Below are 21,275 nucleotides of genomic sequence, written 5' to 3' on the forward strand. Positions count from 1 at the left end.
ATGCTCCTTCCACTCTTCTAGGGATCATGACAAGGAGATCTCCCATTGTCATGGGGGTTCTTAGCCTCTTGCTGCAAAATGCCATGAGAACATGACTCGTAAAAGAGCTGATGGTGGAAGGAAGCAGTAGGGAGCTGGAAGTTTTTCACTTCCTTCCACACTTCTAGGGATCATGATGAGGAGATCTTCTATTTCCTTTGCTTTTCATCATTGTCACGGGGGTTTTTAGCCTCTTGCTGCAAAATGCCATGAGGATAAGATTCTTAAATTGGCTGATGGTGGAAGGAAATGGTTGGCAGCTGGAAGTTTCTTAGCACCTCTTTGTGGATGATCTTCTGTGAAGCAGAGGCTTATCAAATTCTTAACCTGAGATGTTTACTGTTAAAAGCTTGACATATATATTGTTTGCCCACAACCTAATTATTTAATCTTTTAGGTGAAGTGGGAATCTAACATGGTAACAGATCTATGGTTGCTAGGAGGTCCTGGTTTCTAGTCTTGTTGCTGCAATTCATTGTATGGGGGAGGTAGTTAAGCTCCTTCTAGTTAAACGGGGAGTTGTTTGACAACCAATCCAAACAAGTGGCCTGGGTCTCAAATCTTACAAGCTTTCCACTAGGTCCCTCCTTAGTAAATGGCTGTGGAGATTCATGAACGAGAGCAAGCTACGATGGAGAAAGATTATTGCCTTAAAGTGTGATCTCGATCAGAATGGGTTGGCATCCAAGGAGCCAGGAAGTTGTATGGGATAAGGGTTTGGAAGTTTACAAGGAAAAGGTAGGAGTGTTTCTTCACTTCCATGCTGGAAATGGGAACTATGCCCTTTTTTTTTTTTTTTTTTTGGTATGACAGCTAGTGCAGCTCATCTTATTTTGGTTCTAAATGTCCTGCTATTTTCAATCTTTCTTGCAACAAAGATGCTTTGGCGAGTATGTATGTGGATTACTCTATAAATGGGACAACTTGGAACACTTTGGAACAAATTGGAACATCCATTTTATTAGAAATGCCCATGATTGGGAGCTCAATTGTTTTGCTGACTTTTATGGATTATGTATGCTAGAGTCCCCAATCGGAGCAATCCGGATGTGCCTTTATGGGAGTTCAACAAAAATGGCTACTTCAGAAGTTCCTTCTACAAGAAGTTGGACAGTCCCTCTGATGCCATGCTTAATTTCTCGTGGAAAGTTATTTGGAAAGCTCTTGTGCCAACCAAAAGATAGAAATGTTGATGTAAATAGGGTAGGGGATAGAATTGTAAAAATCAAGATGGTCTTAGGCCAAGAGATAATAAATATCATTAGTGCTTTTGCTCCTCAAGTAGGCTTAGCAGAAAATATTAAGAGACAATTTTGGGAAGATGTGGATAGTATTGTATAAAGGCATATCAGGGATTGAGAAAATATTCATAGGAGTATATCTAAATGGACACGTTGGAAAGGATAATAAAGGTTATGAGCGGATACATGGTGGATAGGGATATGGAGACAAAAATGAGCCTGGGGAGATGATCTTGGACTTCGCTATGTCATATGATTTTATTACAATGAATACTTACTTTAAGAAAAGAGAAGAACACTTAATAACCTTCAAAAGTGGACAAAATAAAAGTTAAATAGATTTCTTCTTAACTAGGAGTGTAGATGGGTTATCATACAAGGATTGTAAAGTTTTCCCAGGTGAAAACTTAACCACACAGCATAGAGTTTTAGTGTTAGATATGTGTATTAAAAGATGGAAGAGAAAGGATAAAATAAACCAGTGTAAGAGATTTAGGTGGTCAAACCTAAAGGGAGAAAATATAATAAAATTAAAAGATAAAATGATCAAAGATGGTGATTGGACTATAGAGGATGGTGTAGACACAAACACTCTTTGGAGTAGGATAGCTAGCTCTATTAAAAAGACAATGAAAGAGATTTTAAATGGATCAAGAGGAAGATTCTCGAATAGTAAAGAAAGTTGGTGGTGGGATCAAGATGTCCAAAAAGCCATGAAGACAAAGAATATTGGTATAAAACATGGTAAAAATGTAGAAACATGGATAACTTTGAAAAGCATAAAGAGGTGAGAAAAGATGCAAAAAAGGCCATTAATGAAGCTAAACATAGATTGTATAATAATTTGTATGATAGATTAGATGTCAAAAAAGGGTTAAGAGATATATTTAAACTTGTTAGAGCTAGAGAAAGAAAAAGTAAGGATTTAGGTAAAGTGAGGATGATATTGTCTTGGTTGAAGAAGACTACATAAACGAAAGATGGTGAAGTTACTTTAGTAAGCTATACATGAAAATCAAATAAAAAGCTTATACTTGTAATTGACAAATGAGGAAAAGACTAAAGATATGAGATTATTTGCAAGATTGAGTTAATGAAGTTAAGCTTGCACTAAAAAAGATGAAAAATAGAAAAGCTATAGGACCGGATAACATCTCAATTGAAGTTTGGAGATGCTTAAGTAATAATGGAAATATATGGTTAACTAATTTATTTAATGCAATTATAAAAATTTAGAAAATGCTAGATGAATGCAGGAAAAGAACTTTAATACAATATAAAAAAATAAAAGAGATATTCAAAATTGTAATAACTATCATGGAATTAAACTTATGAGTCATATGATGAAACTGTGGGAAAGGGTAGTTGGACAAAGATTAATGCTAGAAATGAAGGTCTCAAAAAATCAATTTGGTTTTATGCCTGGGAGACCTATTACAAAAGCTATATGTGTTTTAAGAAGATTAATGGAAAAGTTTAGGAAAAAGCAGAAGAATTTGCATATGGTATTTATTGACTTAGAGAAAGCGTATGATAGAGTACCTAGGGAAGTTCTATGGTAACTTTAAAAAAAAAAAGGCTGTATGTAGTAGGTATACTGATGTCATTAAGGATATGTAGATGGAGTAATGACTAGTGTAAGGACTATAGGTGGAGAGACTAGAGAATTTCCAATCACAATAGGTGTATGTCAAGGATTGGCTTTAAGCACTTATATTTTGCTTTAGTAATGGATCAACTGACTAGGAGTATCCAAAATGAGATTTTATGGTATATGTTGTTTGCAAATGATATTGTATTGACTGATGAAATTAGGGGTGGACTAGAGGTTAAGTTAGAATTATGGAGAGAAGCTTTAGAATCTAGAGGCTTTAGGATAAGTAAAAATAATACATAATATATACAATGTAATTTCAGTAATAGTAGGAGGAATATTGGAGATAAAGTTAAACTTAATAATGAAGAAATAAATAGCACTAATAGATTTCGATACCTTGGATCCATTATGCGAGCTGAAGGAGAAATTGAAGAGGATGTAATGCATAAAGTCAAAGAAGGTTAGGTAAAATGGAGAAGCGTTTCAAGTAGGGGTGAGCAAATGGTCGGTTCGGTGAAATTCGGTTAATTAACCGAAAATTTCGGTTAACCATTTCCATTAACCGAACCATTCAAATAAGAGATATTAACCGTACCTCGCCCGACCGAATTAACTATTCGGGTAATTCGGTTAACCGAATTTATTTAAAATTAATTATTAAAAACAGAATGTAATTATAAATTTTTTACCAATTCTGCAGCTCATTTAAATCCATTACATCCCAAAATCCATTTTTGTTATTTTTCCTCCATTTTCTCGGCAACCTAGCATATATTAAAGAGCTGTTTTAAGGTCTAACGCTACGAGTATCCCATCCTCGCAGGACGACATTGGCTGTTCCTCACTTCCTCTACTCTGCACAACCACAATGCTACTTACTGGCGATGGCTCACAAAGCATCGAGCGACGATTAAGCCACCTCGTTGAGCGCCTACAGACCATCCAAACAGCGACGAATCAATGACCAGAGCTGATCAGAGAACCATCGCAATCGTGATGAAGCGGAGTTGACGCCAACGATTATCATTAGCTCGTTGAAGAGATTGCAGGGGAGAACGATCGCGGATGATGACGACGCGTGTGCTGTTCGCGGAGAACGGATATAATTATTAAATCGGTTAACCGAATTTATATTTCCTGTTCATCGAACTGAAAACCGATTCACCGAAATTTGGTGAACCCCAACCGAACCGACCGAACCGGTTCTTTTACCCGAACCGAACCGACCAATTTCGGTCGGTTAAATCGGTTAATTCGGGTTTACCTAAATTATGCTCACCCCTAGTTTCAAGTGTGCTTTGTGGTCGTAGAATACTCTTAAAATTAAAAGGGAAGTTTCATGAGACGGCTATAAGACCAGCTATGTGTAATGATCTTGGACCCGACTTCGGTGAGGTATTGTCCGCTTTGACTCACTGGCCTCATGGGTTTGTCCTATAAAAGACGCCTCAAATAGTTGGAGCTCAAACCATCCTTATAAGCCCAGGACCTCCCTCGTACACATCTAATGTGGGACCGTGACATGCTCTTTCGTCTAATCTTTGACGCCCTTGTCAAAGTGGCTTACACCTATGTGTAGGATCTGCCCACATGATGGGACCCTTAGGGTGGTTCTGATACAAAATGTAACGGTCTTGGACCCAACTTCGGTGATGTATTGTCCGCTTTGACCCACTGGCCTTACAGGCTTGTCCTATAAAAGGCTCCTCACATAGTTGGAGCTTAAACCAGCCATATAAGCCTAAGATCTCCCTAGTACAATCGGATGTGAGATCGTGACACTATGCTATATGGATCATGATCAAGGTCTTAAATTTCGATTTTGCCTCAAATTTCAAAGCTCCAAAATTACGGAAATTTCGACGAAAATTTCGATTTGAAAAAATAACGGAAATTATTAGTAAAACATGAAATTCTTTGTGAAACTTTAGAAATGATTAACAAACATAATAATATAAGTTTTAGGACTAATACATTACAAATTAAATACATCTATGTTTTGTATGAGGTAGAAAAGTTGTAAAATAGTATGTGTATCAAACATATTTGTAAGATAATGTACATTAAACATATTCAGTTAATACAAATGATATTCATAAATCATTATTATTTATTATACAAATAATAATAATTTAGACATGAATGCTTAAATAAAATGTTACTGTAAGTTATTTTTTCATATAATTTCAAAAGCACTTGTAATATCTTTTGTTTCGATAAAATAAATTAAGATAGAAATTTCACTAAAATTTGATCGTATAGTTAAAATTGCAACAAGTTTTGCTAAAATTTCAAGATTTCGATAAATTTCAGATGATTCAATGAGATTTCGACGAAAATTATGCAAAATGGAAATCGACTGCCATTTCAATTTTGAGGGTGACGGAAATAGGAAATTTCAACAATTTCGTGGTAATTTAAGACCATGATCATAATGTTGGGCGACTAAGAAACAACATAACTAAAAAGTAAAAGTTGTCATGATGACAATGCTTAGATGGATGAGTGGTATAACATTGAAAGATAAATTATGAAATGAACATATTCGTGGTAAGTTAGGCGTAGCTCCCATAGAAGATAAGATAAGGGAGGGACAATTTAGATGGTTTGGGCACTTGCAACGTAGGTCACATAGTGCGCCAGTGAGTAAAAGTGAGTTAGTTACTCTGAGGGGCAGTAGAAGGAGCAGGGTTAGGCCTAAAATAACTTGAAATGAGATAGTAAGGATTTAATAGCTCTGAATTTGTTAAAATAAATTGTCCATGATCGCATGGCAGAAAAGGATTCATGTAGCCTGACCCCCCCTTGTGGGACTTGAGGCTTGGTTTTGTTGTTGTTGTTGTTCTTGTGCCAACCAAAGTTGCTTTTTTTTTTTTTTTTTTGCTTGGGAGGCAATGTTGGGGACAATCCTCATTCTTAATAACCTTCAGAGAAGGGTTTCCACCTATGTCAATAGGTGCTTTCTATGCAAGGAAGATGCTGAAAATGTAGATTATTTATTACTGCTTAATTGCCTTGGTACTAGATTGTTTTAGAATTTGGTCACTCTTTTGGGACAGCACTGAGGCACAGCTGAAACCATGGAAAAGGAAATCTGAGCACAGAAGGGTATTTCTATGAATAGAGGGAAAAAGCCCTGTCCTTGTTCCCCTTTACTAGTTTTTTGATTATGTGGGTCGAGAGAAATGCAAGAGCTTTTGAAGGAACAACTACTTCTCTCATAATCCTCTAGTATTGATGGATTACTACTCTTTCAAGCTGGTTGTATGGGCAGTACATGCTGGATGCACATACAATTCTTGACCTTTTGGACACACCATCTCATAGTTGATTCTTATTTATTTTATTTTATTTTTTTGGGTCTTTTTTTTTGCTTACATGTTAGGGCTGCAAATGAATCAAGCCACTTATAAGCGGTTTGGCTCTGTAAGAACTCATTCAGGCTTGTTTGCTATATAAATGAATGATTCTCAAGTTCAAATTTGAGGCTCATTTAATAAACAGTCCAAACCTGAACATGAATGGGCTTGGTTTGTTTCAGCTTGTGAGTGGCTCAGTTTACAGGCTTGGTGTGGGCTCATTTTATTGGCTTGGATTAGGCTCATTTATGGACTCATTTAATGAGGTCGAACTAGGCTTGATAGACTCTAGTGGGCTTGGGATTGTCTAGGTGTGGACTTGTTTAGCTCAAAATCTATAATCTGAGTTTAGTGATAGGCCCGACATCTAAATCAAATAGGCTAGCTCAGTGGGGCTAAAAAAAAAGAGCAGTATTGATTAGAGCCCCAGTTTCACCTTTTCGCCGAACAAAATCTTAGGAGCCTCTTTCTTCCATATTGAGAGGTTCCAAAAGAACCAAACCATTCATGAGCATCTTGGTAGCTTTGCTCGGTAAGGGCTTGTTAGCTCGGTCATTTGCATAATGAACACGCTTCGGCTGTTAAAGCTCGGTTTGAGCTCAAGCTCGAGGTTGTTTAAAAATTTAACAAACAAGCTTGAACACGGCAAAGCTCAGCTTGATTTGTTTGCAGCCTAACACCCTTGGTGCCCTATTTTTGAAATTTCTATTTAGTGATAAAAAAACCACTCACTTGTATTTATTTTCAAAAACTTACTCTTGCACATCCGAAATAATTCAAGTATTCACAAGAGAATTCCTCTTATCTAGATTCTCCTAGCTTACTATACAATGCATGTACAACTTAGTAGTATCAGCATTATGGCATACCTTGCCAAGTAAACCGTTACCTTGTTCATTAGCAAGCAAAGTCCGAGAGCTTTCACATTAGTAGTATCCAAAGGACGCTTGTTGGGCTTCTAATTCATGCCATACCAAATTCTCTTTCCTGGACGACTTGATGCACCGAAAAGGCCTTATTAAACACTGTTGAGCCACCTGATGTGTTGCTGCTTCCCCACCTATGCATCCTCAGTCTTTTGCGTAGTTCTAGCTCCTTTTTTTGTTTAGTGAGCCCGGTGAGAGCTAAAACCTTCGTGTGGATTGCACAAGCCCTTTTCCTGAAATCTTTTGATTGGAAACATGGCCTTTTGAAACCTTCCGAGCCTTAACATGGCTCAAACTCTCATATGGAGTGCCTTGGCCAGGTTGGTCCTTACTAGAAGTCCTTTGGCCAGAAGCATGAGCCTTTGCAGAAGCTCGAGGGTCATGAACAAGAACATTTGGGCATTGGGCCTATTCCCTAGGCTTGGCTCATTTGGGAGCTTAACTCAATTCTTTTACAACCTGGTAGCTAACCAAAGTCCAAAATTGTTGTTTGAACGTCCGGGCCCACTCCAATGCATCTTCGTTGCATTCTCAGCCCTGACTGAAACCCAAGCAACCTTTGCTATGAGAGCTGTAGCTTCCATTTAAAGATGATTATTTGCCAGTGATGTATGAATAGGCTACTCCACTAACTTTGTTCTTTTCCCCATCACTACTTGGCTCCATGAATGAGTATGTTATTGCATAGTTTTAAAAAGAGGTGTGTTTCGTATCAGCTACGACGTAATGGTATTGGTGGCTTTTGAGACTGTTAGGGGGCAGTATGGTGATGATCCCTTGATTCAGGACCAAATCGGTCAATATGGTCTGTTATGATACCATAGCAGCTATTATGGACCCCTATGGGCCATTATACACTGCTATTGGCCGTGCATTACTATGTTGGCTATGAATGACTAATATAGATTTTTAAGTCCTTTTTTTTTTCTTTTTTTTTTTTTTTTTTGCATTTTTTGAGTCCCATTAAATATTACTTTTGGCTGTACATTAACAAACTGGATGTGATTGACAAATATTTTTTTTGTGCTTCTTTTTTGCATTTGTATCACTCTTTTTCCTGTATTAATGTTTAGAAACTAAATTTTTATGCTGGTCTGTTTTTGTTAGTAATTTTCAAATTTTATTTTCATTTTTAGTATACTCACTTTGATATTTAATATATATTTATTGAATAACATTCAATATACCTTACTTTTTATTTTATTAAAATAACATATATATTTGCATATTGTAAGTTCCTTCAATTTTTTTTAGTATGTTTTTAGCCTTAGAGTTGGAGGCAAAGATCTATTGCTATGCGTGTATGTTCTTTTTTAAATTATGAACATTCTATATTTTATATTTTGTTATATTTATGTTTTCTTGGTTTAAATTCACTTATAATCAATATAGTAGAGAAAAGTAGGAAATGCATGCTTCTTTCTTGTCAATAGCAACTAAAGAAACCAAGAGAACATCCAATACCTTGTATGTTATATTTTAAATTGATTACATTTTGCTAAAAATTATTTAAAGTACTTGTATGTGGGATTCTCGGATGGAAACATGTGACTTTATATGCTTTTAATGAGTTTGCTATTGCAAGAAATTAGTTCACGTTTGTGATATCCTAATGTCTGTAACTATTGAGATCATATCAGCATTGACTACTATTGTTATGTTGACCACCATTTTACGCCTCACTGCAAACCTTCGCCTACAACACCATTATTAGGAAGGAGATCCCTAACCAACCCATAATTCTTCTTCCACAAAACCTTGCCATTTTCATACAGTGCCTCACATTACCAAATCAAAGACTTCCACATCCCCTTTCTAGCCTTCCTAAAATTGATGACAATTTTTTGAGAACCACATTGTTGCCATCCAAGAAATTCTCACTATTGAATAATTGGGTGAAATGGAAAACCTATTACCTACTCACAATGATAGGTCTCTCCCTTTATTTATAATATATGTGAAAGTATATATGACCATAATGCCCTTACTAACTCTTACTTGGTAACATAACACAGACATACTAACAATGCTAATGACTAAGATAACCATCAACACTCCCCCTCAAGCTGGAGCATATCATTCAAGCTGGAGCATGTATGTATGATATGCTCCTAGCTTGTTACAAATGAATTTAGCACAAGCACCCCCCAAGGCTTTAGTAAATAAATTAGCAAGTTGCAAATCAGATTTCGCATGAGTTGTTTTAATGAGCTTCTGTCCAAGTTTCTCCCGAACAAAGTGGCAATCAACTTCAATGTGTTTTTTATTCGCTCATGGAATATTGGGCTGGAAGCAATATGAATGGCAACTTGATTAGCACATATAAGCTCCATAGACTGAGAATGTTGAAAACCCAGTTCTTCCAACATGCTCTTCAACCAAACAAGTTCAAATATAATGTGAGCCATGACCTTACACTTTGCCTCAACACTTGACCTAGCCACTACAGTTTGTTTCTTACTCCACCAGGAAACCAAATTTACCAATAAGGATATAGTACTTGGTTGTAGATCTTTTATAAGAAGGTGAGCTGGCCCAATCTGCATCAGTATATCCATGATTATGAGTGTGATCTCGATCTTGATATAAGAGACCTCTCGTAGGTGCACCTTTGGGATATCTCAAGATGCGAATTACTGCATCCCAGTGACTTGTTCTTAGAGAATCAAGAAACTGACTCACAACACTTGTTGAGAAAGACATATTTGGCCAAGTGACTATTAGATAATTCAACTTTCGAACAAGTCTCCGATATCGCCTTGAGTTGGGCAACAAATCACCTATATCTGGCACTGGCTTACTGTTAGGATCCATAGGTGTATCAATGGGTTTGGATCCCAATAGTCTAGTCTCATCTAAAAGATCAAGAACATGCTTCCTCTGTGACAAGATAGTTTTGATACGAGATCTCGATACTTCTATAGGTCTGAAATCCTTTATCAGAAACTTAGTTTGCAAGGAATGCTTTAGGCTTTGAATACCTTGACATCATCACTATTAATCACAATATCATCCACGTACACAATAAGCAGAATCCTTTCGGATGGAGTATTACGATAAATTACAGAATGATCTACTGCACACCATTGAAAGCCAAACCCAAGTACTATAACATTGAAGTGACCAAACCATGCCCTTGGAGACTGTTTCATATTGTGACTTCTTGAGCTAACGCACCAAGCCTGACATCCCCTGAACAACAAACCCACGTGGTTGCTCCATATAGAACCTCCTCTTGAAGATAGCCATGCAGAAAAGCATTCTTCGCGTCTATCTAGTGTAGAGGCCAGTGATAGGTGGTGACTAAAGAGATGAACAAGCCAGTGATAGGTGGTGACTAAGGAGATAAACAAAAGTATTGAGGCAAGTTTGGCTACAAAGGAGAACGTGTCTGAATAGTCTAGGCCATACACCTGAGTATATCCCTTAGCAGCAAGGCGGGCCTCCAATCGAGCCAGGGAATCATTGGGATTAACCTTCACAATATACACCCTAGGACAACCAACTGCAGATTTATCACGAGGAAGATGTACCAACTACCAAGTCCCAAGTATCATTATCCTGTAGAGCATGCATTTCTTCTATCATTGCATTCCTCCACCTAGAATGGGATAGGGCTTCAAGATTAGAGTTGGGAAGAGCAATAGAAGATAGGGTACTAACAAAACAGTAGTATGAGGATGACAAGAAATCATAAAAAACAAAATTAGAGATTGGATGCTGAGTACAAGTGTGTTTACCTTTTCAAACAGCAATAGGAGGATCAAACACTTTGGGAAGAGGATCATCTGATGACGAAATTGGAGGCGCAGAAGTGGAAGCTGAAGAAGGCTCTCTTCCCTTGAGTTGTTGTGTGCACACATGCAAATTGGGACAATCCAAGTGATGAGAAGGACTCAAATTGGATGAAGATGCAGGAGGACTAGACGAAGGAAATAAGTTAGGATCGGGAAGGCTAGGCAGAGGAAGAGACTCATCAAGGTCGATAGAACTTCGGGATCAAAATAGTACGGTGTAGACTTAAAAGATGTGACATGACATCAGTTGAGACAAAGATTCGATGTCAAGTGGGACTGTAACGTCGATATCTTTTTGAGCGTAGGAATAACCCAGAAAAATACATTTGATAGCACGAGGATCCAATTTATCCCATCCTAGATTTAACTGATTAATGAAGGACACACAACCAAATATACGAGGAGTAAGGGAGAACAAAGGAGCCTTAGGGAAGATAATTGAATATGGGATTTTACCACTAGGGACATAAGATGGCATTTTATTGATGAGAGAGCAAGCAATGAGCACAACATGACTTCAAAAAATTTTGGGGATGTTCATTTGATACAAAAAGGTTTGAGTGACTTCAACAATATGTCTGTTTTTCCTCTCTACAACCCCATTTTGTTGTGGAGTATGGGCACAAGAATGCTAATGGATCATGCCAGAGTTTTTCATATAGGTAATGAATTGAGTACGGAAGTGCTCTTTAGCATTATCACTACGTTGTATTCGCTGGCATATCAAACTAAGTTCTTATTGGAGAATAAAAGGCACAAAAGATATTAAACAACTCAGAACGATATTTCATCAAATACAACCAGGTTATTTTGGAATAGTCATCGACAAAAGTGATGAAGTATCGAAACCTTGACTTTGACGTGACATGACTACGACCCCAAACATTGGAATGGACTAACATAAAAGGGCTAAGGACTCTTTTATTGGCTCAAGAGGCAAAGGGAACATGATGATGCTTTCCTAATTGACAAGACTCACAATTGAGGGTAGACACGGAACTCAAAGTAGGAGTTAGCTATTTTAACTTGTCCAATGATCGATGACCAAGGCGACAATGGATTTGATGTGGTGTGACAGCAACACTATAGGCAATGGGAGAAGAGAGCGACAAAGTGGTAAAGTCCATCAGCCTCATGTCTTGTGCCAATCGTCTTCCTTGTCTTTAGATCCAGAATAAGAACACAGTTAGGAAAGAAGGTTACTGAGCAATTTAGTGACTTCGTAATTTTGTTAACAGACATGAGATTAAAGGGAGGTTTAGGAATGTAGAGAACAGAAGAAAGAGAGATGGAGTAGGATTTACTGTTCTTATTCCCTTAACAGCAGTAGTGGACCCATCAGCAAGGGTAACTCGAGGTAGATTTGTGTAATACTAAAGAGTAGAAAAGAAGTTGGTGACACCTATGATATGGTCTGTAGCAGCAGAGTTGATAACCTAGGGACTAGTGGGAGAGATACTGGATGGCATTTAGATGGCATTGTTACTTTTTTGAGCAAAAGATGCAATCTGATGAGATTCTTGTTGGGATGCTTGATACTGCAGGAACTTTAAATACTCTTCTTCTGAAACAGCTATAGCACGCATTTCACTCAAACAAGTAACTGATGAGGGAGACACACTATAGGGATTTGGGAACTCCATCCCAACACAAATACAACCTCGATAGAGCAGCAAATAAAAAAACACAGTGGGCACCATGTTTTTCAAATTCACCAACACTAATACAACCTTGATAGAGCAGCAAATCAAGAAACACAAAGCAGGCACCATGTTTTTCAAATTCACCAACTCGATCCCAACATAAACAACCTTCGACAACTGATGCGAACCACAAGCCTGCAACTTACCAATAAAAAAACGCAGAAAATACCACTTTCAGCTCAATAAACTCAATAAACATTGACAGACAGCTTTGAGAAGCACCAAACAACCATTTCTCAGATGTCGTAAATGAGCAACTAAAAAGGTAAGATCTTTGAACAAAAAACATGCCTGAAATTTGCTTCGTGTGTCAGCGCACGAGGTTTGGCCATGGCAACCTTTGACCAGTGCGTGAGGGCATGTGGGGAAGCTGCTGGAGATGAGATTTCAGTAAGAGGCAGATCGGTAGTGTCTGTGTGTGACTATGGTGTTGTTTTTGCAAAATATATGGTGGATTTTGTGTTCCTGAACTGGCAGTATCGCCCGGGAATTTCCCTGCGACTTCTCTGGGTTCCGGCAGCTGCTGGCTATTTTTTTGGGGCTCTAGTGTAGCTGGAAACTCTTATATGATGGTTGACATGCAGCAGATTTAGGGTTTTGGGCTTCCGTTTTGTTGGTGGCTGTCACAATTAGGGTCTAGGTATCAGAATCTTGCTCTTATACCATGTCAAATAATTGGGTGAAATGGAAGACCTGCTCACAATGATAGGTCTCTCCCTTTATCTATAATATATGTCAAAGTACATACAATGACCATAATGCCCTTACTAACTCGTACTTGTTAACATAACACACACACACTAACAATGCTAATGACTAAGATAACCATCAACACTCACCACCAATTTTGAGTTGGGGTTTGCTAGATTACAGAATGAATTCACTCCCCCATGAATAACTCTCTCGCACTCTATTCAGTCTCAGGTTGGGTATCATTAATGTTGCTTTGCATTTGTTTCAGATTTTGGGTAATAAAAGGTTAGATCAGGTTAAGATTAATGGACAGACTTTTGCTTCAGTCAGCCCATTGCAAATAAGGCCTTATATCTGAATTAGGCATAGCCTATTGTTTTTGTTAGAGGCCCAAAATTCAAGATGTTTTGTGTTGGTCCTAAACTTAGTTCCTCTAAATCAAATGAGGGTAGGGATGAGGTGTCGGGAGTCCATTAATGTGAAGTTGTCCACTTTCAGTAAGAGGGTGAAATGTTAGAAGTCAGACTCAACAAGAAGGCTTAAAGGTAAGCATAAACTCATGTCACCCTACTAAAGTTGATTTGCAGTCGGAGAGGAAGTGGTCAATTGCATCTTCTTTACAGTTGAGTGGTAATAATCCAGTGGGATTTGAATGGAAGGGTCCAGTAAAGGACAGAATGGTTCACAAAAATCTGGGAGTTCAGTTGTTTCCGCTTTCTTAGTGGGATGGGACTGCAGTAGTGATGAGACGCTATCCGGTAAGCATCCTTCGTTGACTTGTTTTTTTTTTTTTGGAGGTGGGGGGGGGGGGGGGTGGGGTCAGTGTGAAATTAAAGAGTGATAGTAAATTTTAGATGTGAAGGAAAAAGGTAAGGTTTGGGTAATTACGTTTATTCTCATTGATGCTGGTGTGAGCAGGTATTGAAATGATTAAAAAAAAAAAGAGAAACAAAGGTAGTTCTGATGTGTTTGTCTGTTTTAGTCTTTTTGAATCTTATGTTTGAATTTAGTACCCTCACTACATTTGGTATGATACTAGCCTTTGTGAAGGTTTAAAGTCTTACTTGATGCTCCTTTTTTTGTTGTTTTAACCTTTTGATTGTCATACCATTTCCTTTCCAAATAAATTGGGTTACTTTGGGCCCACACATTGCTGAACTGCCCAATGCATCATATTTAACATTATGCACAATATATAGTGATTTATAGTGTTTTTTTTTTTATCTTCAAATACTTGAAGTAATGGGGAATATATCTAGGAGTAGAATGTTGAAGAAGATGAAATAGTTATAATAATATTGTAGAATTGTAAGACCTGTTGTTGATCTGCAGTTCTGCATTGGTATATTGTTAAATTGTCTTAGTATTTTTATTTGATGCCATTTAATAATAAAAATTTGTATTTTAAAGGTGGTTATCATCTCTGGTGAAACTGGTTGCGGCAAAACTACGCAAATTCCTCAATTCATACTAGAATCTGAGACGGAATCGGTTCACGGTGCTCTTTGTAATATTATATGCACACAGCCTCGACGAATATCTGCTATGTCTGTTTCTGAAAGAGTTGCTGCAGAGAGGGGGGAGAAGTTGGGTGAATCTGTGAGTTTCTCGAAACTAACTCACTCTGAACAACACCTTTTTTGTCAAAATTTCCCTCAAATTATTTAATATTGATCTATTCTGTTTATTTTCTTTTCTCTTGAAGGTTGGATATAAAGTTCGGCTTGAGGGCATGAAAGGAAGGGATACACACCTCCTCTTCTGCACCACAGGCATCTTGTTGAGACGATTGTTGGCTGACAGAAATTTGAAAGGTGTTACTCACGTTATTGTGGATGAAATTCATGAGCGTGGAATGAATGAAGGTAAAAGATGGACTTATTGAGTGGTTTTCTCTGGAATTTGAATTGTGATTGTTGACTGATATGCATTTGTTGCCAGATTTTCTGCTTATTGTCTTGAAAGATCTCCTTCCTCGTCGGCCAGAATTGAGGCTGATTTTGATGAGTGCAACCTTAGATGCAGAACTTTTTTCTTCATACTTTGCTGGGGCTCCTATCATTCAAATTCCAGTTAGTTTAAATTGCATAATTTATTAATTGCCTTGCTTTCTGTAATTTTTCCCATGCCTATTACTATCATTTTGTTTCTGTATGTGATTGTTTGAGCTTGCAACTAGTCAACTTCTTATTTTGATTGTAAAAAAAGATATATTCATTGTAGAGGAAAGGATGTACAAAGAGGAGAAGAAGATCCTCCCATAGAAAGAAAAAAACTAAATATACAAGGAGATGATAAAAATAAAACCGCCTTCCAATCCTCTCCCAAGGCAAAGTACACAATTGAGTATTTATATGCCTCACATTAAAAATATAAGTGTAAAAACAAATAATATACAGGTGACAGGTTGGTGCTTTTGGTGGTTTGTCTTGATCATCAGAGGCAGCAACTCTTGAGGAATAGCAGATGTGAAGTGTTGGCCTAAAAATGAAATTCATGGACACTGGCATCCTTCATTATTTTGGTATTGAGGTTGTCCAGAGTAGCTAAAGATTAAATTTCTCAATGGAATATATTTTAGACTCTCTAGATGAGATTGGTATGTTCGTAGCTAAACCAACTGATGCTCCCATGGATCCAAGTATGAAGTTATCTACAGATGATGACTAGATCTTAAAGACAAGTGTTGGTACAGGCAGTTGGCTGGAAAACTTTAACTATCCCAGACATATTATTTGCTGTTGGAGTTGTTGGTTAGTTTATTGAGAATCCCAAGCCAACACATATGGTATACTACACCAGTGCCTCAATGGTTCTCTTAGTGAAGTTTTGGTCTATAGTAGCAATGGTGGATTTGAAATTTCTGCAGTGGAGGATCATAGGTCTGATAGTTATGTTTGTGGGTGACCTGGAGGAAACAAACTGTGGCTGTGAGGTTTAGAAGCACATACAAAGCTCTGGCCTGTACTTTTAGTGAGTTAATATGGCTGTAGCCCCTTACATTAGAGATGGGATTTTTGATGACAAAGGCTATGGATATGTTTTGTGATAATGAGGTTGCTATCTACACAAGTAATCTAATGTTTATGTGAGGACCAAACACATTAAAGTCAACTGCCATTGTGTGAGAAATGTTGTCATGAAGAAGTTTGTGGTTCCCTTCGTGTGAAGTCTTGTCATCAACAAGGAAATTTGTTTACTAAGGCCATATTTAGATTTGCTTTCTCTATTGCTTGCTCAAGTTGTTGATATGTGGTATTTATGCTCCACAAGCATGAGGGGGAGGGTTAAGAGTAGCAATATTTTTGTATTGTATGATGTATTTGTTTAGATATGTTTTTCCCCCAAGAACTCCTCCTGTGATGCACTTAGTGTCCTAATATTTTCACACACAGCTGGTCCCAACCCTAGGCAAAGGAGGGGGGTTATGTTAGGTAGTTGACAGTCAGTGTGAAACTTGTCAGATCACTATGATATGAGTTCTTACCAATTATTCGCTGGGGCATTCCCTATGAGTGACGCATTGCATTTATACCTCTTGGGTGTAGTGAAAAGTGGGCGAGGGTGGGCTAGGTAGTCACCCCGAAATGATGTGTTGTGTCCTCCCCTGGGTATGGTGTCAAATATGCGAGCGTTCTTGCATCATTCTAGACATGGGTAGGTGAAGAAGTTAGTTCAGAAGACTAGGATTAGATTTGCAACTTGGAATATAGAGACACTTACGAGTAAAAGTATGGAACTTATGGACACAATAATTAAAAGAAAAATTAATCTAATCCGCCTTCAAGAAACTAAGTGGGTAGGGGACAAAGCTAGAGAAATTGATAAATCTTAAACTTTGGTGCACTGGAAAAGAAAAACATAAGAATGGGGTAGGAATTGTTGTAGACAAAACTTAAAAGATAGTGTTGTAGATGTTAAAAGAGTAGGGGTTAGAATTATAAAAATCAAGATGGTCTTAGGCCAAGAGATAATAAATATCATTAGTGCTTATGCTCCTCAAGCAGGTTTAGCAGAAAACGTTAAGAGAAAATTTTGTGAAGATTTGGATAATATTATAGAAGACATATCAGGGATTCAAAAAATTTTCATAGGGGCAAATTTGAATGGACATGTTGGAAGGGATAATAAAGATTATGAGATGGATGATATTGACATGGAGATAAAAATGAGTTTGGGGAGATGATCTTAGACTTCGCTATGTCATATGATTTTATTACAATGGACACTTGCTTTAAGAAGAGAGAAGAACACTTAATAACCTTCAAAAGTGGACAAATAAAAGTCAAATAGATTTTCTCTTAATTAGGAGGGTAGATTGTTTATTGTGTAAGGATTCTAAAGTTATCCGAGGTGAAAGCTTAACCACACAACATAGAGTTTTAGTGTTATATATATGTCTTAAGAATGGAAGAGAAAAGATAAAATAAACTAGTGTAAGAGAATTAGGTGGTGGAACCTAAAGGGAGAAAATATAATAAAATTTAAAGATAAAATGATCAAAGATGGTGATTGGACTAGAGAGGATGGTGTAGACACAAACACTTTTTGAAGTATAATAGATAGTTCTATTAAAAAGATAGCATAAGAGATTTTAGGTGAACCTAGAGGAAAATTTTTGAATAGCAAAGAAAGTTGGTGGTAGGATCAAGATGTCCAAAAAGCTGTAAAGATAAAAAAAAATTGGTATTAGACATGGCAAAAATGTAGAAGCATGGATAACTTTGAAAAGTATAAAGAAGTGGGAAAGGATTCAGGAAAGGCCGTTAGTGAAGCTAAACATAGATTATTTAATAATTTGTATGCTAGATTATATACAAAGAAGGGGAAGTAGATATATTTAAACTTGCTAGAGCTAGAGTAAGGATTAAGGACTTAGGTAATATAAAATGCATAAAAAGTGTGGATGATATTGTCTTGGTTAAGGAAGAAGACATAAAAGAAAGATGACAAAGTTACTTCAGTAAGCTATTTAATGAAAACCAAGTAGAATTCTTGAGCTTAGAATTGACAAATGAGAAAAAGACTAAAAATATGAGATTTATTCGCAAGATCAGAGTCAATGAAGTTAAGTTTGCACTAAAAAAATGAAAAATGGAAAAGCTACCGAATGACATTCTAATTGAAGTTTGGAAATGCCTAGGTGATAACAGAATTATATGGTTAACTAATTTATTTAAGACAACCATAAAAACTAAGAAAATGCCAAACGAATGGAGGAAAAACACTTTAATGTTTGTATACAAAAATAAAGGAGATATTCAAAATTGTAATAACTATCGTGGAATTAAACGTATGAGTCATACAATGAACTGTGGGAAAGGGTAGTTGAAAAAAAATTAAGGCTAGAAACGAAGGTCTCAGGAAATCAACTTGGTTTTATGCCTGGAAGATCTACTATAGAAGCTATATATCTTTTAAGAAGATTAATGGAAAAGTTTAGGGAAAAAAGAGGGACTTGCATATGGTATTTATTGACTTAGAGTAAGTGTATAATAGGATATCAGATATCTAGGGCAGTCCTATGGTGGGTTTTAGAAAAAGAGGGTGTGTGTAGTAGGTATACTGATGTTATTAAGGATATGTATGATGGAATAATGACTTGTGCTAGGACTATATGTGGAGAGACTAGAGAATTTCCAATCACAATCGGTGTACATCATGGATCTGCTCTGAGCCCCTATCATTTTGCTTTAGTGATGGATGAACTGACTAGGAGTATTGGTGAATGTTGTTTGCAGATGATATTGTATTGATTGATGAAACTAGGGGTGGAGTAGAGCATGCTTAGAATCTTGGGCGACTACGAAGCAGCATATACAAAAAGTAAAAGTTGTGGAGATGAGCATGCTTAGATGGATGAGTGATGTAACGTTAAAAAATAAATTAAGAAATGAACATATTTGTGGTAAGTTAGGTGTAGCTCCTGTAGAAGATAAGATAAGGGAGGAATGACTCAGATGGGTTGGGCACTTCCAATGTAGGCTGCATAGTGCGCTAGTGAGGAAGGGTGAGTTAGTTACTGTGAGGGGTAGTAGAAGGGGTAGGGTTAGATTTAAAATAATTTGGAATGCGATGGTGAGTAAAGATTTAATAACCTTGAATTTGTCATAGGAAATTGTCCATGATTGCATAACTTGGCAGAAAAAGTATTCATGTAGCCGACCCCACCTAGTGGGTCTTAAGGCTTGGTTTGTTGTTGTATATTTTCCCCCCAAGAGTACGTATTTAGGAGTACTGATGGTCTGGAAGTTCTAGTTTCTTGTAATCTATTATCATCTTCTCTCTTTTACGATTTCTCTTGTCCTAATCCCTGTTCTATTGGCTTATAATGAAGGAATTTTAGAAAAAATATTTTCTATTTTTAAGAGATTTTTAAAAATATTTTTACATTTTTTTTTAATATCTGTTGATATTATTGGATCAAGTCTTTATGACAATTTTTCTGAATTATTGAAGCCTTATAACTTTTGAAACTAGTATCAAGGGTTTTTGATTGAGCCCTATAATTTACTAGATGTAATGGATCTAAGCAGAGTTAAATTGTTTAGAAATTGTGTTTTGTGTGTCCCCACAGGCCTAGTGATTGCTTGTGAGTGTAGCCATTACCCTGTCTTTTTCCTCATCCTCTCTCTTCCATCACTGCATCTATATATTTTTCTCATCTTATTTGGATGAGGTATGAGGTGTGAGGCATAGATTTGGGAGTTGTAAGTCTCATGTTTTTTACTCTAGGCATGGCAGGACTGTAACGTGCACATTCCTTGTCTGTATATATTAATGAGTTTAAGTAAGTCAAGGATTATTTTTGTTCAGTTTCTAGCAACTGGGTGGTGGTGGTTGTCGTTTTTTATGTGACATTGATGATCTTATTCATATTGAAATGCAATCTGCAGATTGCTTTGTGCCAAATTTTTTTCCCCCTGAAGCACATAGCACTTGAGCAATCTAATGTATCATTAGCTCTCAGTCTGTTAAGGTTTATATTTGCACTTTAGAATTTTAATTTCTTGTTTTTTTGTATTCATTTGTTTTGTTCCTTTCTTATTTGAAAGTCTCTGTAGTATGTAATTGAAAGAGAAGACATCCCTTATAAAGAAAGAGAAATTTTATGCAACGTTTGGTCCTTTCACCCCCCTCCCCCATTTATGATGTTTATCAGGTTCTATTACCTGGTTCACTTATTTTCTGGAGACATTTGGGATATGATTGGATACTGATTGACCTTGTCATCATTCTTGAATTTTTTTTTCCCATTTGTGTCACCAATCAGTTTTTCTTAGGATACAGCAGGGCAATTGCATACCATATGGGTGGCTACTTTTTTATTCTTTGCTATAAATTTTTAGGGTTTCACATACCCGGTTCGAACACATTTCCTGGAAAATATTCTGGAAATGACTGGATATCGATTGACCTCATATAATCAAATTGATGATTATGGTCAAGAAAGAATGTGGAAGATGAACAAACAAGCTCCGAGGAAGAGAAAGAGCCAAATTGCTTCTGTTGTTGAGGTATAGAAAGCTTTTAGACTTTGGAAGGTTATTGTTACTTGTCTGTATGCCTTGTGCTCCCAGTGCTAATTTTTTTTTGGTAAATATGTAATTAGGATGCTCTCAGAGGTGCTGATTTTAAGGAGTATAGCCCACAAACCCGAGAGTCTTTGTACTATTGGAATCCTGATATTATTGGATTTAACCTTATAGAGAATCTTTTATGCAATATATGTGAGAAAGAAGGACCTGGAGCTGTTCTAGTTTTTATGACTGGGTGGGATGATATAAGTTCTTTGAGGGATAAGCTCCAAGCCCATCCTATTTTGGGAGATCCAAGCAAAGTCTTGTTGCTTGCATGCCATGGTTCTATGGCAAGCTCGGAGCAGGTATTTTAGATATTTACTAGCTTATCATTGTGGGT

General features: G+C 36.9%; 1 protein-coding gene across 2 annotated transcripts in view; it reads left to right on the plus strand.

Moving 5' to 3' along the window:
- LOC131152713 (DExH-box ATP-dependent RNA helicase DExH5, mitochondrial) overlaps positions 1 to 21,275 on the plus strand; it is a 68,063-nt gene that overhangs the window by 17,513 nt on the left and 29,275 nt on the right. For both annotated transcript variants that reach the window (XM_058104526.1, XM_058104528.1), the window contains 5 exons: positions 14,766 to 14,954; positions 15,061 to 15,220; positions 15,297 to 15,427; positions 20,705 to 20,872; positions 20,968 to 21,240. In XM_058104526.1, the coding sequence (XP_057960509.1) occupies positions 14,766 to 14,954; positions 15,061 to 15,220; positions 15,297 to 15,427; positions 20,705 to 20,872; positions 20,968 to 21,240 (921 nt within the window). The remainder of the gene's footprint in view (positions 1 to 14,765; positions 14,955 to 15,060; positions 15,221 to 15,296; positions 15,428 to 20,704; positions 20,873 to 20,967; positions 21,241 to 21,275) is intronic.

This window comes from Malania oleifera, chromosome 4 (genome assembly GCF_029873635.1).
Source record: "Malania oleifera isolate guangnan ecotype guangnan chromosome 4, ASM2987363v1, whole genome shotgun sequence".
Lineage (NCBI taxonomy): Eukaryota > Viridiplantae > Streptophyta > Magnoliopsida > Santalales > Ximeniaceae > Malania > Malania oleifera.